This window comes from Syngnathus leptorhynchus, chromosome 20 (genome assembly GCF_054491065.1).
Source record: "Syngnathus leptorhynchus isolate UIUO chromosome 20, UIUO_Slep, whole genome shotgun sequence".
In the NCBI taxonomy this organism is placed as follows: domain Eukaryota; kingdom Metazoa; phylum Chordata; class Actinopteri; order Syngnathiformes; family Syngnathidae; genus Syngnathus; species Syngnathus leptorhynchus.
Genome location: NC_141214.1, coordinates 696,822 through 716,429, shown reverse-complemented (window position 1 = coordinate 716,429; position 19,608 = coordinate 696,822). Strand labels below are relative to the sequence as shown.

Here is a 19,608-nt window from a genome sequence, read left to right as displayed (position 1 = left end):
GTTGCTGCAACGGAGAACCTGAAACAAGATATTGTTTTGCTCAAACTGCATAGTGTAGTTGGAATGATGAATTATTCAAATCGACGCCTATTTGGTTGACAAGCATTTCGTTTGACAGCTGACACGTGAGTTTTTTTTTTTTTGGGGGGGGGGAAGCTGCAGCACGGAAAAAGCCATCTCTCTCTCTCTCTCTCTCTCTCTCTCTCTCTCTCTCTCTCTCTCTCTCTCTCTCTCTCTCTCTCTCTCTCTCTCTCTCTCTCTCTCTCTCTCTCTCTCTCTCTCTCTCTCTCTCTCTCTCTCTCTCTCTCTCTCTCTCTCTCTCTCTCTCTCTCTCTCTCTCTCTCTCTCTTTTGCTGGCTGGCTGGCTGGCTGGCTCGCTCCCTCCCTCCCTCCCTCCCTCCCCGCCGTTGAGAATGCCCGTGCTGGGCTGACACTGTAGCGAGCGACACAGGGCTGAGCAGACATGGAGGCCCTACCAACAAGGGAGGCCCGCGCTGACACATCCAGGCTCAGCTAACACAGCGTCGGAAGTGGATTTTCGGGACATCGCGGACGAAATACACGCCACTACTTGCTGTAAGGAAGAAGGATATTACCTCCAAAGAATAAGGAATTAAGAGGGAGATCCATTTCGGGGATCTATGTTGATTCAACGTAGCCGCCATTTTGTTGACAGTGTTTTTTTTTTTTTTTTTTTTTAAAACCTACACGATAGTGCATTTGTTGTCTTATACCGCAGGAATGTTATTTGACCCACGTATGCCCTAGGTTTTAGAAAAGATTTTAATCCCACGATTCCTATTCCTGGCTATGTGTTATTTTTTTTTTTTTTTTTTTTTGCGGTTTAGCGGGCACGCTAGTGCATCGTTAGCCTATGTAGCTGAGATGTAGTAAGAGAAGTGAGTGCATGAGAGAATGTGACGGAGATGTAGGATTATGTACATCACTTGTCCTGCACTCTCGTAGTCATTATCTCGTATTTAAATAGACATTTTCGAAGCCCTATCTTGCGTATATTACGGCTCGGAACGACTAGATTGACTGTTGGAATTTGCCAGTCAATACAAGCCCGCGAACATTATTGAACATTTGCTGGATGAAAATAGCCCCAGTCGTCTTTAAACAGTAGCAGCCAAAGGCTGATAGATAACAAGATGCTCGCTATCAGGATCAGACGCATTAGATGATAGCCTATTTTGGGGTACTTTATTGCAGCTAATAGTTTATTACTACAATAATGTCACAATGCGATGGTTAGCGCTATATTTAGCACTACAGCGACGACGCCATCCTCCATAACTGCTCCTGTTCTCGTCATCAATAACAGCGTAATGCATTTCAAGGGGATATTTTGCTGAGCTATTTGGGTCGGCACTTTCGCCAGGTTCATATTTGGTACTTGCGTACGTGCCACAAACGATCAGCGATCAACATAAGGCGCCGCGCTGCGCTGCGCCGCGCCGCGCGCGACACACGAGCACTGTCAGCAAGCTGTGTAGCTCACGGTCGCTCCATCCCTGCGTGTGATTGCTCTGATATTCCTGCAAAAGCCTTCCTACAGCTTACATTTTGTGTCATCTTTTGCCAATTCAGCACTTGGAGTAATGCTTGGCCACCAAGTTGCCATAACCGAGGAAGGAGAAGGAGCCAAATAATGTGAATACAATTTCTGGATAACATAAGAGGTGAGTACCTTACAAATGGCTTGTTTCAATATGGTGGAGAGGTTATCTTTTTTTTTTTTTTTTGTATGGAAGAAAGACGACATTGCCGAGTTGATGATGCAGACTAAGCCCCGTTATTGTTTGGGTTGCACAGATGCTTTTTAGCACACATGCATGCACTGTTAGCACAGTGGAATGAGCTTCCCATCCCAGAGGATGCCCAAAATGTGCTGGCTCAACTAGCAGCTGTCATCCACGTTGCTTTCCTTCCCTCCTTCTGAAGACCCTGTCTGGGTGAGGGATCAGGTCGGATTGAGGTGAGACCAAGTAGAGATAAGAATGCGGTTGTGGCTAAAGGTAGAGTTCAGGGAAAGGTTAGGGGAAATACATCTACACAAATCATCCAAAGCAGCTTTTCACCACATTTGCTTAGGAATGATGTCGAACACACCTCTATGAAAGCATTATCTGTCGCTTGTTTGTTTAAGCAGACGATTTGCTATTATTGCCGTGGTGCAAAGAAACATGTGAATGATGATGCATTGCATATTGCTGCAGTCAAAGGGAAATAAACAGTTGGTAGATGGGAAGGATTTGGGTTGAAAGGAAGTGTGGGATGTCTTTTTCTACCTTGTGTTTCTTGAAAGTACACACGCGCTGCACGTACACAGCTGTGTCAAGCTTGAGTTCATCAACTTGCTATCTTCATGGCATTTTCAAAGTCTTTTGACACCTTGCCAGCTGATCTAAAAGGGCCATACCGGCAGAAAATGACTCGATCCGCACACGTGCTGTCTGTCCAAAGCGGATTTTTCGCCGAGTTTACTACCTGGTGTTGATGACTTGCTCTGTCAGTTTGTGACACAGCGCCAGATGGAAGCTTCAAAATCACTGTAGGATTACAAGAATTTTGTAAGCGGATGGATGAGTGTTAACTTCAAAAGCTTCTCCAAAGAAGGCTGTTGTAAGTGAGTAAACTGCTGGCTGTTGTTCGTGTAACACTAGCGCTGGCTGCAGGCCACGCTCCAAAAATGGCTCTGCCATTTATTGTGTGGTCAGAAAATATCCACTACTATTCATAATGTGGATCAAGAGCATAATGTTGAAAATGACTTTTGTTCTTTGCAATGCCTTGTAATGAATCAAATGACTTTCTGCAGGCTCCCTGGTGCATCTACTTTCGTGTTTTCCTTTAAGTGTGTTGTGTGTGCGGAGAACCCGCCGTCATGTTGTCGCTCTATCACTCACTTTCGTTTACTGCTGGTGAAGGCAGAAGAAAACATAGACCCAGAGGGCCCAAAGTGCTGAGGTCACACTTGTCTCCAAATGACTTCACCCACCCAAAGCACCTGCTTTGCGTGGATCTGCATTCAATCATTTAGAAGCTTTAATGAGCCATAGACAACTTTTGAAACCATGCAATGTGTTTCCAGTGCTGGAGTTTGGCAGATAACAATTCCTTAAAAGATGCTTGCTTCAAGCTGCTTTATTTCCGTCTCCTGTAAAATCCGCACATTATTTTTATGAGGAAAGAATAAAAGCCGTACGGGTGCCACTGCAATGTTGAGTGTGCGTCGGCAATGGTTTTTGTATTATTGATGTATTTTTGTGAATTGCACAGGATGAAGGACAAACTGATAAAAAAAAAAAAAAAAAAAAAGTGAATTCCACTGTAAAGTCATCTCCATAGATTGAATTTGTCTTCTCCCCTTTCTCTCCAACTCTCTACTGCAGTTGAAGGACGGAGTGAGAGGGCTGAAGTGACGGCAAAGGATAGAAAGCCTCTGGAAAATCCAAAGGAGCGCTCCTACCTCATTGTTATCCCCCTCCCCCTTTCCCTCCTCCTTCCCTATCCCACTCCCAATCCTATATTCTTCCTAGGATACACCTTTTGAACTCACGCTGCCCTGAAGTCAAGATGGATCCAAAGATTCACGGGAGAACTGCCACGCCGCCGCCGCCGCCGCCTCCTCCTCCTCCTCTCTCAGCTGTTCCGTCTGGGGAGCGAGGGAAAGAAGGAGGCATTGGAATTAAAGACGATGAGGAGGAGAAGAAGCAGGATAAAGAGAAAGAGACTTCTGGTACAGCTGATGGCGCAGGAGCAGGCGCTCAAAGTGGCGCTGACCAGTCACAGTTCTCCATCAAGGAGAGTAGCCTGTCTGAGGGCAATGTCAAACTGAAGATTGGCCTTCAAGCAAAACGCATGAAAAAACCTCCCAAGATTTTGGAGAATTACGTATGCAGACCAGCCTTTAGGGCAACAATGAGGAATACGGGGCGGGGAGGAGCTGCCGCGCGAGCGAATCGTGCCGGGAATAGAAATGATGGGCCAGGTAACCGCGGCCAGAGTCCTTCTCGTGTCAGGGAAAAAGACAAGGAACAGAGTCCAAATGTCAACAGAGCAATCCAGTCGTTATCCTCATCTTCCAAAGTCCCTACGCCACCACCTCCGCTAACCAGCACAACTGCCATGCCACCTTGTCAAGTGAATGGCAGTGCACCGGGAAAACGAGTAAGTGGGAGCAAGAAATTGTGGGTAGGCCTAGTAACGGGCAACATTTGATGCGGTATGCCTGCTGGACATTGAGAGCAGCATTTTCTTGCTTAAAAATGACAAATGTTTCCCCAAATTCAACATACGTTTTCATCGTCTGCTTTGCATTGATTTGTTGCAGCAGTTTGGTTTTCTTAAGTGCCCGTCTGTTTGGTTTATGTTGCCTCTCCATCCCCCACTCCAAGATGAGCTCCCTCCACAGCGGTCCCTTCTTGTCCCCAATCTGACCCTAATAAGTGTCAGTGCCTCTATTCACCCTTTCCCCTGCCTTTGTCCCCTTACTCTGCCAGTTGCGCTTGGTAGTTTGGATGAATTCTGAAAATGGTTTTATAGCACTTGGAAAATTGCTCACTAAATCTCATGCATTCTTACTCTTATTATAACGTCATTTAGAAAAGACATTTTACAATGATTGTCTTTTTTGTTTTGATTTGTTTTAGGGTCCACCAAAGATGGATTGCCCGTCCGACACAAAATCCGACACTAAAGCAGGTACTGGCCCATCTGAACGGCCCCTGAATCTTCATCGCCCTCTTCCAGACAGCAAACTTCATCCTTCTGGGAAGAAAACCCCAAGTCTGCAACATCCCCCTCGGTCATCGGCACCCTCTTCACCGTTACCCGCGTCCAAAGAAGCGAGCTGTGAAGCCGTTAAAGCGCCGCAATACACATACGCCAATGAAAGTCAAAGAGAGAAAGACAAGGCAGCTCAAAGCTGGGGAGCGCCTACAGTCACTGAAAAATTAGCTCAACTCATAGCCACTTGCCCGCCATCAAAGAGCGCCAAGCCTGTCAAACTGTCCGCTAAGACTGACGCCGCCGCCATCGCCGCCCCATCCCACTCCAGCTCAGGTTTTATGACACCCACGGCTAAGCAGCGAGATCGGGCTATGGCCAATCGGAATACCTATTCCAGAATGGTTCACCTTTCTCCCCCCCTGCCGGTGTCGCGGCCACCCGGTCGGCCCTACGGTTCCAGGAACAAAGACGTGATGGAAAACCCGCCCGCCGCCTTGACACCAGCCAGGAAGGAAGACGCGGATGGGACTGGGAAAGCTAGCAGCAGCAGCAGCAGTCGCAGCAGCAGTCCTGCACTCGTATACGGCAATAACAGAGTGCCTTCTCTGTCAAAGGACGTTAACAATGACAACGGTAGCATTCCTAAACTTCAGTCTCGTCCAATTCACTTCTCAGCCCACGCCGCAGCTTCTCCTGTTGCATCCTCTCCTACCACCGCAGCTGAGCAGAGGACTTTGAGTCACATAAGCTCCCCTGCCGCTTCACATGCAGGAGAGACCCCTGTTTCTACGGAGGAAGGCATGGCAAGTTTCAGACAACAAGGCAGCCCCAGAGATTTGAACAATTGCTGTCCTCTTGCAAAGCCTGACGGGAAAGACAAAGGCGCTAGCAGTCAGTCATTGCAAGGCCAGGGTGACAAGAGCTCAAGTCCCAATAGGGATGGGAGTCGCATCGGCCGGACCGGCAGCCCCGCCGAATCCGCGAGGCCCAGAGCTGCTTCTTCACCCGAGCCGGAAGGTGACGACGGCCCTCCGACTCCTCTCCGAGACGATTCTCCGGATTCGTCCGTAGATTCTGCAACAGATCAAGACAGTAAACCCCTGAAGAAACGTCGAGGAAGGAAGCCCCGCTGGGGCCGTGCTATGAACAAGGTACATAGTCAGGCCAGAGCGGGCTTCCACAGTCCCTTTGACCAGGGCAAAAGCACCTTGCCTTTATCTTCCAGTCAGGAAACGGCAACTCCAATCAAGAGACCCGTGGGGAGACCACCAAATCCAAATAAACTCAAACCAAATCCTCTGGCGCAAACGTCAATGTCACGTCTCTTCACCTCATTGCCCCAGGGCAAAAAAAGGGGCAGGCCAAAGTCGCGGATGCCGAGGCTCGACGCCGCATCCCGTGGACGCTCCCACAATAAATCGGCTCCATCCAAGGTTTATTCGACTTTTCTGAAGTCCAAAGAAGAGCAAGACCCTCCTGTGCTTCATCCAGAAGTTGACCTCAACCCCCCTAAAGCGACCCCTCGAAAACGTGGACGCCCCAAGCGCCTACCGCCTACTTTACCCGAAGAGTGTCAGCCTCCCACCTTGGCTCCTGAGGCAGGGGACCTTGTCGGGGACAAACGCTATCACAGCAAAGGAAATGGCCAGCTTATTATGAAAACCATCATCGGCAAGATCAATAAGATGAAAAGTGTCAAGCGGAAGCGGATTCTCAGTCAAATCCTTTTAGGACCGAGAAAAGAAGACCCGCCCAAAGTGTGTCCGAGCGCCGTGGTCGGTTCTGCGCAAGCTGCCACTCATTCTTTGTCCTCCCTGGCTGCTTCTCTCGGGGGGAAACTCGGACCCCAAATTAACGTGAGCAAAAAAGGCACCATCTATATGGGCAAGAGGAGAGGGCGGAAACCAAAAAGCGTCACAGCTCCACCGGAGCCCTTCTTATCCCCCAGCACCACTTCTCCTCTGCATCACCATCCGTCTCAGCAACAGCACCAGCATCCCTCTTCGGAAATATTTCCCTCACCTTCTCTTTCGCAGTCCAGCGGCGGCCACAGTCCCATCAGCGACGGCAGCTTTGTCGAGCCAGGCTCGGTGCACTTTGCCGCTCACTCTCACTATTCGGCCGGTAGTCACGGCACGTTTGCTTTTCCTCCTCCAACTTTTTCAGCTCCAAATATTCGCAGCCCGGTCCTCGGCTCCTCTTTAAATATGGCCACGTCACAGAAAAGGTCCTCGTTCCGTGGCTACCACCACCACCACCACCACCACCACCACCCTCACTCCCACTATAGGCAGCAGCACTACCACTACCACAAGCTTTCTCCTCCACGGCCGCTCCATCCCACCTCGCCGGCCCCCCTTAGTGAGCTGAAAGAAGCCACTCCATCCCCAGTGAGTGAGTCCCACAGTGAGGAGACGCTACCTAGTGACAGCGGTATAGGAACAGACAACAACAGCACCTCTGACCGTGGGGAGAAAGCTGGAGGAGCGGGCGCTCTGGGCGCAATGGGCTTATCAGCCGGCCTCAGTAGCGCGTTATTAATGCCCGGCGTTATCGGTTCATCCGTGGGTTTGGGACTTGGCGCGAGGGGCAGGCGACGCCACTCCGCTGTACTGGTGGACCATCCCTCACCTTCTCCCTCGCCACACATGACCAGGTTATCGCCCGATCCGCGGAGAGCTCACCCTGCGTCTCCTTCTACCTCCGTATTGGGTCACAAGGAAAAACATAAGCATAAATGTAAACGCCGTAGCCACGGGTGCCCGGGCTATGAAAAGCTCAAGAGACAGAAACGAAAACGCAAGAAGAAATACCTGCAACTGCGCTCCCGGCGGATCGACCCCAACTTTCTGGCCGAACTGGATGAGATTGTCATAAGGATGAGTGAAATCCGCATAACGCATCGGACCACCGGGCACCGTCTCGGCGGCGGCATAGCCCCGGGAGCAAATCGAATCCCGGGAGTGGGCAACCGTGCCGCTGGCGTCGGCGGTACCGGCGGCCCTCCGCCTCATCATTACATTCACCGAGATCTCCTCCCCACAATCTTCAGGGTAAATTTTGGCAGCTTCTATTCCCATCCCGCATACTCTTGCGATCCATTGCACTACGTTCGGAAACCAGACTTGAAAAAGAAACGGGGGCGCCCGCCCAAACTCAGAGAGTCCATGTCCGAAGTTCCTTTTGTACCAGGGCTCGGATTCCCACTCTCCAGTGGAGGCTTCTACCATCCCTCTTACAGTGTTCCTTATTCCTCCGGACCCCTGGGATTGGGCTACTACAGGGGCTATCCTCCAGCTAGCGCTCTATATCCTCACCCCCACCACCAGTCACCCCACACGGCTTCCAGCCACCACTCGCATCACTCGCCGACCTTCCCCCCTCCTCCCCCTACATCTTACATGCATCATCACCACCCCTCTCATCTTCTCTTAAACCCTTCGAAATTCCACAAGAAGAAGCACAAGCTGCTTCGGCAGGAGTACCTAGGAGGACGCGCTCCCGTTCTTTACCCGCCCATGTCCTCTGAGCTGTCTTTCAACTGGCACCACAAACACAAACATCGACACAAACACAGAGAGCGATGTGCCGATGAGGGCGAAGAAGAAGAAGAAGAAGAAGAAACGGTGGGCGGATCTGTCAGCCATGGCGGGGCAGGCATGTCTGACAGCGGAGCATCAGGTAAAGGAGAGCGAGTCGGGAGCTTGGGAATGGCCGAGTCTTTGCAACGATGCCGCTTTGGCCGCAGCGCCGCCGCTAGCAAGCAAGCAGCCGTCGTCACTTTAGCCAATTCATCGTCATCTCCTGCGGATAGATACAAGCGCAAAGAAAGCTCGCTTTCCTGTTTGGGACCCTCCAGGCTAGCTCTGGGCAGCAGCTCCAAAAGCCAGCGCCCAACCGAGTCCTGGTTCAGGATGGGCTCCTCCGACGCCGACTACTCTAAGCTCTCGCGTCGTCACGTGCTTCCCGGTCAGTGGCGCTTCTCAGACGGGAGGCCCGAAGAACTGCCCGCTTGCTCTGACAGTGACGACGATGGAGCTCTCACACCCGCGGAAGATGTAGAGACAAGAGGCCACGATTCTCCTAATCTTACGAATCTCTTTGCTTCTGCTCTCACTCGTACCAACTTGAGGGGGTGCAGGAACAGAAAGAATGACATGGCACCAGAGAACAATAACAGCTTCTCCCGTATGGACCGTACATCACGGAAAGAGCGCTCGGTATCAGCGGAGAGAAGAGAATTAGGTAAGTCAAATTGGCCTTCCGTACTGTCAAAATCACAACTCTTTTCTGAGATCCTAGAAATCTGTATGGATGACAAAAACGGGTTGTCGACGCAAAGGCGTGGGAAATGTACGACCCAAATTCTACTTGACATTGTTCAATGTTCCCAAAATAGCTTTCACGCCAGCATATTGCAGCTGGTGAGCTTTATAGGTTCTCTCTCACACTGGTGCTATAACGTCCGTTGCAATCAATTTAAATAACCCTGATGGAATGATTAGGTTTCAGACCTTGTAAAATGCAACACAAGGTCAGTGAATTTACGTACATTGCCCAATTAAGTTGTGGTCATCTTTCCAAAAGCCGTAGGCGGGCTTTATGTGGCTAATTGTTACGAGTGGCCCTAATTGTACTGCAATTTATGTACGCTCTATTTTTTGGCTTATATTCTCCAAACTCGATATGGGCTCGCAGTGCTCACTTGCTCGGTGTGTGGCGGAGAATCTTTTCTCACCGTGGTCCGTTTCAGCAGCATTGCTTGATGTGCCCGAGCAGCATTTCTGGCCTCATCAAAAGAGAAGACTCGCGCGCACACTCCCTGACATTTGGTTATGGGCTTGGCAAAAAAGACATAACGACTGCACTGAAAATGTGGATGACCACTGTTGATGTAGCACTTCTGCCAAGAGCCATCTTATTGAAGGGGTGGAGTATTTTCTTTGTAAGCTATTTTGGTCTTACATTGAATTTGACCTTGTCCAATTGTTTTGCATGGCCAGCCATCGCCAAGGTTTTGCTCTTGTTATTGTTGTGATGAAAACAGGGCCTCAGTAGAATGGTGCTTTTCTCATTTCCAACCAAGACAGGCTAATCCTGGATTACGACTCAGGATTTGGGGTCATTCGGTGGTCAGGGAATGGACTTGATGGGGGAGGGCAGGTGAGGTGAGGTGTCAGTGTGGGAACCAACAAGGCAAACGAAGAACGTGAATTCAATTTAGTAGGGAACGCTTGAACAAAAATGAGGAATGCATTTCTCACCATGATTACAAGCAGACTTCACAAATGTATTCAACCATTAGCATTGCACGGTGGAAAAGAGCTTTAGATTGCTTGGTCGTTTGTAAAAATAACAACCGCACCAATCAATCGTCGTTTGTAAAAATAACAACCGCACCAATCAATCGTCTGGATTTTTGGAAAGATTGCCCAAAGTATGACATAACCTCTAAGAATCATCTTTCTGTTTGCATTTGTCTTGAAAAGGGCCTGCAAGTCTCCAGGCAAGAGGCGGTGTCCTCTCCAAATCGGAAGGGCCCGAAGGATCCCTGCACCACCGACAACAGCTCCATCACCAGTCTCCTATGTTTTACTCGCATGGCTCGGCGGCATCCTCTTCCTGCCTTTCCCCCTCCCAGGAGCGTTGCCCGGACGCCTCCCTGCCCCATCGATCGCAGCAGTCCAAGCACAGTCTCCACCACGTCAACAAAATCCTGCGCGCTAAGAAGCTGCAGAGGCAAGCCCGGACGGGAAACAACATGGTGAAGAAGAGGGGACCCGGGCGTCCCCGGAAGCACCCGTTACCTTCTCCGCCACCGTCGCCGCCTCCCGCCGTCGAATTAAATCCCACGCGGCACCGAGTAGTAGAGCGGCCGGGAGGAGGGAGAATCTGGGACGGGGATGCCGTCAAAGACACCATCGAAGCCGTCGTCAAAGAGCAGCGGAGTAGCAGAGGGCAAAAAAGGAAACACTGGGAGAGAGATGACGTTGAGGAAGAAGAGGAAGGAGAGGTAGAAGACACCGCGGAGCCATTGGCAGACAGGGAAGAAAATGCGGGCAACCAGATGCCAAGGTCCAGACCGGGATCTGGAAGGTGCTGGCTAGCCCAGGATCAGATCAATGCCTTCCCCGGGTAAGTATGCTTCTCAGAGATGGATGGATGGATGGATGGATGGATGGATGGATGGATGGATGGATGGATGGATGGATGGATGGATGGATGGATGGATGGATGGATGGATGGATGGATGGATGGATGGATGGATGGATGGATGGAAGTTGCATGTCGGAACATGTTTTCAACCAAATTATGGATCTAGATCAGTGGAGAATAAGCCAGATGGCCACATCTCCACGCAACACCAAGAAAGTGTCTCCAGGGAACAAACGTCAGCCATCCCCATAACCGCCCCACGGGAAAAAAGACCAGCCAGACCTCCAAAGAAAAAGTTCCAGAAGGCTGGGCTTTACTCTGATGTGTTTAAGACCGAAGAGTAAGATATTTTGTTTGTTTCTTGTGAAATCACCTCACATTTATCATTCCATTTATTCATTGTTTCTTTTTTCTGCTCTTGCTCGTAGCCCCCGCAGTCAGCTTCTGCAGTTAAAGAAAGAGAAGCTCGAGTACATACCCGGGGAACATGATTACGGATTGTTTCCAGCACCCATCCATGTTGGTGAGTCACGTTTTCTTCGGTCATGATCTAGGGAACGTTACAGCGCGGAAGATTCGGAGCCCGTTTTAGTGCATGCTCACTTTGAATGCATCTTTTCATCAAGGTTTTCTTTTGCTTTGTGGGACATTTCAGGAAAGTACATGAGACAGAAGCGCGTTGATTTCCAATTGCCTTATGACATCCTATGGCTGTGGAAACACGATCAGGTGATCAATCATGACGCTACAGTATATCTCATTTCATTTTGATTCATTTTTTGGGGTAGCGCTATTGCTAGCATCTTTTGATCATGGACGTCTTTTGGCTTGTACTCATGAACTTTTTGCTTTGTTTGTTTCAGCTGTACAAAAGGCCCGATGTCCCTCTTTACAAAAAGATCAGATCGAGTAGGTGCCTTAACATTGTTTTTCCGTTCTAACCAGAGTCATTTGAACATCTCCCGATTGATGTTGTCTCGCGTGACAAATGATATGGTGTCTTTAACTGTCCATGTTCAAATGATTTTGTCTTGACAGACGTGTATGTTGACGTAAAGCCTTTCTCCGGGTATGAAACGACGACATGCAACTGTAAAATTCCCGAGACTCGCTCTGAAAAAGGTTGCCTGGATGACTGCCTCAACAGGTACAATGACATTTTCAAAAGTCTGCTTTCTTGTCAAATTTCTCACATGTTAAGACACACAAAGAGATGGAAATTACGTTTCCCACCATCCCACGCTGACTAGACACATCACACGAGACATACCCACGTTTGACCCACGAAGGTCGTCATTTTACACGATACGTATCGACGGCGTGCTCACCGACGATCACGCGTTGTATTTTCACATTTCTCCAGAATGAGCTTTGCCGAGTGCTCCCCCAGCACTTGTCCGTGTCACGGGTTCTGCGACAACCAGCATATCCAGAGGCACGATTGGGTTCAGTGTCTGGAGAGATTCCGGGCCGAGGGCAAGGGCTGGGGCATCCGCACCAAGGAAAGCCTCCGCTCTGGCCAGTTCATTATCGAGTACCTGGGAGAAGTGGTCAGCGAACACGAGTTCAGGTGAACGGTTGCTTTTTGCCCGTACATATCAATGCGTCCAAGTCTAACGCCCAAATATTTCAGGAGTCGGATGATGCAGCAGTACTTTGCTCACAGCGGCCACTACTGTCTGAACCTGGATAGTGGCATGGTGATTGACAGCTATCGAATGGGCAATGAGGCACGCTTCATCAACCACAGCTGTGAGCCCAACTGTGAGATGCAGAAGTGGTAAGTGGCAGAAAGCACTTTACACGGAACATGACGGACGGCGAGTGTTTCACTCTCCAATTTCAATTCGTCTTCATTCCTTTTTAGTAGGGCTGGCACCTCATTATTCCATTGGGGATCTGCTCAGGGTAACTCGTTAGCAAAGCTTCAGCCCGCCATTTCTTCCACTCTGCAGAGTCTGTCATTATCGCTAAAGGAGGTTAAGGAGTAACTAAACACCGAGCAAGGGAGAGTGGTGGAGGGGGGGGCATAAAGAAGCCTTGCTAACCATTAAAGCGTAGTGCATGAGTACTGAAGTGACACACTTCTAACTAACAGTAGTCTATCTTGAAACCACCAAAGTGCAGGGACCAACCGTGGGCAGTAAATTAGCAAGACTGTACAAAAAAGAATATCTGACTACAGTGCTGGACAATATGGGACAAAAAAAACATCTCGTAGCACAATCATAATAATCATCCTATTTTTTTATAAACTAGCTAACAACAGTCATCTTCACTTTTTGGTTCTTTTATCACAAACAGGGTATTTTGGTTATATTACCTGACATGTTTCGGCATGAACTTCCGCCTTCATCAGGCACTCTGATGAAGGCGGAAGTTCATGCCGAAACATGTCAGGTAATATAACCAAAATACCCTGTTTGTGATAAAAGAACCAAAAAGTGATTGAAAAAAGGAAACAGAATGAACTTAGTACAACTAACAGTCATCTTGTCTCTCTGTTTGACTTTTCAAGCTGAAGCCAGAATGTTTGCTTTTGGACAATTTACAACCTTGGAGAGTTGACTGTGTCAAGTTGTACTCTCCTCTCCCACTTGGGCCACACTATAATCTAGGGAACTGGTGCTTGCATGTGGGTGAGCATGTGAATGTAGCTGGACTAAAATAAAAACCACAATGGCACTGGAGGATTTTGAAGCAGCCATCAATCTCGTCAGAGAGGGGAGCTTACTTGCAGCTGGGTCACGGTCACAACCGCTGTGTCCAAACATTTCACTTCATTTTCCTTCAATGCAGACGCTCAAAAAGATGCCCTTAGATGAAAAAAATGCCTATTTGCACCCACCGTATGTAAACAAATCTCTTCTTTTTTTGTTGTCTTTCAAATGGGCAAAGAACTCAGAACATAGTCACAGGTGGCTTCCTTTAATTAGAAATTGGCATGGCGTATTTGCTGTAGCTACTTTCTAAAATGACCTTGTGCTTTATGGCGTGCTCTGGTAATGAAGTTGCTATTAAAGAGGAAGGTGCGCTCACTCAGTCCTGATGACTTGCAGGTCAGTCAATGGGGTGTACAGAATTGGTCTCTTTGCGCTCAAGGACATCAGCAGCGGTACCGAGCTCACCTATGATTACAACTTCCATTCCTTCAACACGGAGGAGCAGGTGAGTGACAACTCACCATGAGAGACTTCTGTGCTGGTTATTTGATATTGCTATTGTCCCCCCCCCCCCCCCACACACACACACACAGCAAGTATGTAAGTGCGGCTCAGAGAGTTGCAGAGGTATCATTGGCGGGAAAAGCCAGCGTATCAACGGATTGCCCCCCAAGGTAGCCGGTACTCGGCGTCTGGGTCGACTCAAGGAGAAACGGAAATCCAAACACCAACTTAAGAAACGAGTGAGTGATGCCCTTCTTTGACACATTGGGTGCATCTGATATTGCCTGATTTCTCAATGATGTTGTGTGGAACTGTCCGTGACCTGATTTGTTTCAGAATGACTTTTCTTTGTATTTAGGAGGAAGACTCGAGTGACAGCAACAAGTTTTACCCTCACCTCATGAAACCCATGTCAAACAGAGAAAGGTACATCACACGTCAAGTCATATGGCAGTTTGGAGGCATGATGGGGGGGAAAAGAAAACAAAAAACATTTGCGACTCTGAATGTTATGCCCTTCTGTGAATTGTAAAATCAATGAGTCTGACTGACTACATGTTCTCAATCATTAGGAACTTTGTCCTCAAGCATCGAGTGTTCCTCCTGAGGAACTGGGAAAAAATGAGAGAGAAACAGGAGTTGCTGAAACGAGAAGGTGAAAGAGAGCGAGACCCCGCCAACCTCTCGCTCTATACCCGCTGGGGAGGAGTCATCCGGGATGATGGCAACATCAAGTCGGGTGAGGCTGATTCATCAAAAACAAAATTTCTTCATTATGACAAGCCATTCTAGTAAGTACAATGTCAATCAAACATGCATGTCTCTCCTCCCAGATGTTTTCCTCACCCAGTTTTCAGCCCTGCAGACATCCCGGTCAGTCCGTACGCGCAGGCTCGCTGCTGCCGAAGAAAACACAGAAGTCACACGCACTGCTCGCCTTGCTCATATCTTCAAGGAGATTTGTGACATGATTACCAGCTACAAGGGTTGGTTTCTTTGTCTTTTTTGGGTATGGCTTTTTCTTGACATTTCTTGAAATTCTGCTTCTACCTACGTCAGATTCATCCAGCCAGACAATCGCTGCTCCGCTCTTGAACCTCCCGTCACGGAAAAGGTATGTATGAATAGGAACCGATCCATCGCGTAAAAAAAAAAGACCTGTAGTCCATTTTTGTGACTTGCTTTTTCTTTTTGTGCATTCTTGTGTTATTAGGAACAGCCATTACTATGAGAAGGTGTCAGACCCTCTGGATTTGAGCACCATTGAGAAGCAAATCCTCACGGGCCATTACAAGACCGTCGAAGCATTCGACACTGACATGCTCAAAGTGTTCCGCAATGCTGAGGTAGGCAGGTGTCCCATTTCGTACCCTTTGCTATGAATAACGCCAACAGAATATGTGGCAGTGGCCTCGTGCTATAAAGCGCTGAAGACACATTAGACGAAGAAATGTTGCTTCATGACCTTTCCGCAACTAGTGTCCAAGTTTGGATGCCTGTTGCTTTACTTGTGAAAAAGTTGGGAATCGTGTGGCTTGTCACGCTTTCAACACGAGTTCTCACAAACGGCCTGGTTTTTGCCAATTAGAAATATTACGGGAGGAAGTCATCCATCGGCAGGGACGTGTGCCGGCTGCGCAAAGCCTACTACAGCGCCCGTAACGAGGCCGCCGTGCAGATCGACGAGATTATGGGCGAGACCGCCAGCGAGGCTGACAGCTCCGACTCGCTGGAGCGTGACCGGGGCCACCTTCACGGCGTGGCCGGATCCCATGACAAGGATGATGACATTATCCGCTGCATCTGTGGCATGTACAAGGATGAAGGCTTGATGATCCAATGTGAAAAGTGCATGGTAAGGAGCAAGCAATCTGACCAAAGGAAACAACAACAGGAACTGCGATATAATACGCACAAAGGAAAACGTCTCTTCCAGGCGTGAACCCATCGATGTTCCTTACTTGTTTTTGTTGAAGGTTTGGCAACACTTTGACTGCATGCGCTTGGAGACAGAAGTGGAGCACTATCTGTGTGAGGAGTGTGACCCGAGGCCAGTAGACACGGTATGTCTGCACGGGAGACAGCGTTCTGAGTCTGAGCCGAGCCAGGTTTTCTTGGGACTCAATTGCATCTTTGTTGTTTTATATGTCAAAGGAAGTTCCCATGATACCTCAACCCAGCTATGCCCAGGCTGGCTCTGTCTACTACATCTGCCTCCTAAGAGATGAGCTGCTTCTGCACCAAGGTACCTCCGCTTTCTAGGAGGGGAATCGTGCTTAGAGGCATGCACCGTATTTGAAATCCCTTCTAAGGCACCCATCCCATGTGCGCAGGAGACTGTGTGTACCTGATGAGAGATAGCAGACGCACATCCGAGGGCCAGCCCATCAGGCCCTCTTACCGGCTCCTGTCTCACATCAACCGAGACAAACTTGATATCTTCCGCATTGAGAAACTCTGGAAGAATGAAAAGTAAGTCCGTCAACTCATCTTACATACATACAGACAGACAGTCATGCTGTGACTTTTGAAGGGGTGAGCGCTTCGCCTTTGGCCACCACTACTTCCGTCCTCACGAGACACACCATTCGCCATCACGCCGCTTCTACCAGAACGAGTTATTTCGGATGCCACTCTACGAGATCATCCCTCTTGAAGCAGTGGTGGGAACCTGCTGCGTTCTGGATCTCTACACATACTGCAAAGGTGAGAGGGAAAATGCTCCCCCTCTTCTTTTCAACACGTCTTGAGCGATCTACTTTTGTTTGTCTTCCTCAAGGACGGCCAAAGGGGGTGAAAGAGCCAGACGTGTACATCTGTGACTACCGCCTGGACAAGTCGGCTCACCTCTTCTACAAGATCCATCGTAACCGCTACCCAGTTTGCACCAAGACGTACGCCTTCAACCATTTCACCAAGCGCCTGGCACCCAAGAGAGACTTCTCGGTAAGACGCCGGGCCCCGCGGGCTACCGATATCCAAAGTCAATGACTAACACTAACGGCGTGTTGTAGCCTCACTACGTACCCGACAACTTCAAGAGGAACGGGGGCCGCTCGGCGTGGAAAAGCGAGCGTTCCAAAGGATCCGAAGGCTGCGAGGACGACGGCTCGTCGTGCGAGCGAGCCGACGACTTCCTGCCCCAGGCGGAAAGCGGGAGATCGGAGGAGGACGCGGCTGCAGGCGGTCCTGAACTTCTAGCCGACAAGCGAGCGGAAGGAGACAATGATGACGGGGAAGGGCCCGAGGCCGCGGAGCAACAGCAACAGCAGCAGCAGCAGCAGCAGCAGGAGGAGGGCTCGGCAGAAAGGATAGGGGAAATGCTCGAGCGGCCGTCCTCGTCGGCCTGCTCGCCGCCTCACCAGCCTGCGCTGGGCAGGAGAGAGGCTCAAAGGGAGCGGCTCAACAAGATTCTGCTGGATCTGCTGCACAGAACACCAAACAAGAATGGTGAAGGAGCAGGCGCACAGGAGGCTGGTAGGTCCACCGATGACTGAGGGCTGGACTGGACTGGACTGGACTGGACCGGACCGGACCGGGCCGGGCCGGGCCGGGCCGGGCTGGGCTGGGCTGAATGAATAAAAGGGGGACTCAACTGAGAAGATTGAGCAAAAGGATGACTCCTTTTCACACAGGCCAGTGCTAACAGATGGACGAAGGGACATATTGAGTCATATTGTGCATAGTAACATTTCTCTAACAGATGGGATGATATTTTTGTGGTCCTCACTCGCTTACAAAGACATGTAGCTTTTATTGCTGTGTCAACATTTTGTTGTTGTTTTGGACTGCATCACTGAATTCCAAGAGACCAAAAACACCTTGTTCAATGTGATGCGTCTGCAGGAATTGCTGAAGAAGAATTTGCTGACAAAGCACGGCCAGAATCGGATTGAGGAGCTAACATATTTCATGAGCGTGTCATGATCAGGAAGATACATACAGTCTAGCAGGGAGCCTTCATCTTGCAAAGACTAACCACACTACCCAAAATGATAATACCCCAAAAGTGGTGATTTTTTATTTTTTTGAAACGTCCCCCTTGTCCTACCTGTCACCTTCCCGTTAAGCAGTGAGCACTTTGTGGACAAACACAACATTTGTTGGAGAGTCCTCTCGAAAGAGATTGCTTTGATTTTTGACCTTACCTTTCAAAGCTGCTAAGCGTCCCCTTTTTGTCTTCTTCCAACAGCCGTAGATGTCACTTATCTCCCGGAGGAGGGTGCAGGGCGGCGCCTACGGCCGCTAGGATTTGCCGATTTTGGCGGCAGAAAGTAAACATTTCAACAACGAGCCGACTGCCTTTCGCCTTTTAAAGCAAGGGAGATGATAAGAAAGGAAAAGAGTCTCATTGGCTATCCAAACCCTTCCAGACCGTAATGCATCATTTGGACCTTCGAGGTCACCTCTTCCAAGACTTTATGGTCTCAACTCACTCTTGAGACGGTGGAGGGGGTTTGGAAGCACCGACTTTAATGTCAATGTTTTCAAGGAGTGTTTTTTTAAGATGAACATAAGACAAAAAAGCCCACACATTGAGTGAAACGACACCTTTGGTACTGAGTGAAAGATGGCTCTCGCTCCATCGGTTCAGATGAGAATGCTGGAGAATTGCTCCTCCTTGTAGGCACGGCCGTGCGTGCGAGAGGTGCAAGATGCTGCTGGTGTTTAGACTGCACTTTTGGAACCATGGATAGCTCTGTATCTGTATTGAAAAGACACTAAAACCGTACTTACTTGATAATGCAGTGTGTGTGAGGGGGGGGAGCAAGTCTATTAACTTTGACCTGTTATATTGTAGTCAGCCTCATGGAGACACAGACTAGACCTGTTTTTTTTTTTTATGACAGTTTGAGCGCTTTTTTTTTTTTTTTGGTCAGTGTCATTGAATTTTCCGTTTTCTTCCCCTCCCTGTGAAACGGTCAGCTTTTCAACCAATGGATTCACCAGCTTAACTACATCAGGTGGGAGAGACGCTGGCTTGAACTGTACCGCCTTACTCAGTCAGCTGTGCTCTCTGACTGCCTGTTTTTGTGCATCTGTCGTCCAGATGACCTTTTTTTAAATGAGAAAAAAAAAAAAGAAAAAAAAAACCCAAGGGCTTCATGGCAATGAACAGTTTTAAGAAAACAATGCTTAACATGAAATGGTCCTCATGGTCATATTTTCTTAAATTCTGCGAGAGGTGTATATTGGGAGGGGAATGAACTTTTGTTGCCATGGTTTGAAAAGAAAGGGCGATGAGCTTTTGCCCCCTCCCTGTGCAAAAGGGACAAGCTTGGGCGTCCCCATGTTGTAAACTGACAACGGATCCATTGGAGCGACACTGAGGATGGAGAATTGTAACGCTTTGGCCGTACAGTGCCAAGTGATGTATATAGATAGACATGGAAGGCTTTCTCCTAAAGCAATATCTTGACAAACAATTTTGTTTATTGTTGTACTGTACTGTACAGGACTCGGCCCTAAATGTATTGCCATGATCATGCTAATATTTGAATTGCTTTTTATCGCTATGATGAAGACACTTGGACTCTTTTGTATGTCT

At 48.9% G+C, this 19,608-nt stretch overlaps 1 protein-coding gene across 2 annotated transcripts; it reads left to right on the top strand.

Annotated features, from left to right (window-relative positions):
• The first annotated feature begins 403 nt into the window (after window positions 1-403).
• ash1l (ash1 (absent, small, or homeotic)-like (Drosophila)) lies at window positions 404-19,015 on the top strand. Of its 2 annotated transcripts, XM_085901294.1 has the most exons (26): window positions 404-576; window positions 1,594-1,685; window positions 3,399-4,176; window positions 4,659-8,982; window positions 10,227-10,872; window positions 11,060-11,233; window positions 11,322-11,416; window positions 11,549-11,622; window positions 11,757-11,802; window positions 11,932-12,040; window positions 12,257-12,463; window positions 12,527-12,673; window positions 13,953-14,061; window positions 14,150-14,299; window positions 14,419-14,486; window positions 14,633-14,799; window positions 14,894-15,046; window positions 15,120-15,174; window positions 15,274-15,406; window positions 15,649-15,915; window positions 16,037-16,123; window positions 16,215-16,305; window positions 16,394-16,532; window positions 16,594-16,766; window positions 16,840-17,006; window positions 17,075-19,015. In XM_085901294.1, exons 3-26 carry the CDS (start codon window positions 3,583-3,585, stop codon window positions 17,555-17,557), a joined length of 8,658 nt encoding a protein of 2,885 aa, XP_085757420.1. In that variant the 5' UTR covers window positions 404-576; window positions 1,594-1,685; window positions 3,399-3,582; the 3' UTR covers window positions 17,558-19,015. The 2 variants fall into 2 exon arrangements, with proteins under 2 accessions (XP_085757420.1, XP_085757421.1); XM_085901295.1 differs by lacking the exons at window positions 404-576; window positions 1,594-1,685 and having other exon boundaries at window positions 1,732-4,176; window positions 17,075-17,510; window positions 18,253-19,015.
• The last annotated feature ends 593 nt before the right edge of the window (window positions 19,016-19,608 follow it).

Bases quoted from the DNA above. Each gene is read 5' to 3' on its own strand.
- ash1l (XM_085901295.1), top strand. From the start codon at position 3,583: ATGGATCCAAAGATTCACGGGAGAACTGCCACGCCGCCGCCGCCGCCG. The intron at 16,767-16,839 runs GTGAGAGGGAAA...GTCTTCCTCAAG, and splicing joins TCTCTACACATACTGCAAAG to GACGGCCAAAGGGGGTGAAA. The intron at 17,511-18,252 runs GTGAAGGAGCAG...TTCTTCCAACAG, and splicing joins CAGAACACCAAACAAGAATG to CCGTAGATGTCACTTATCTC.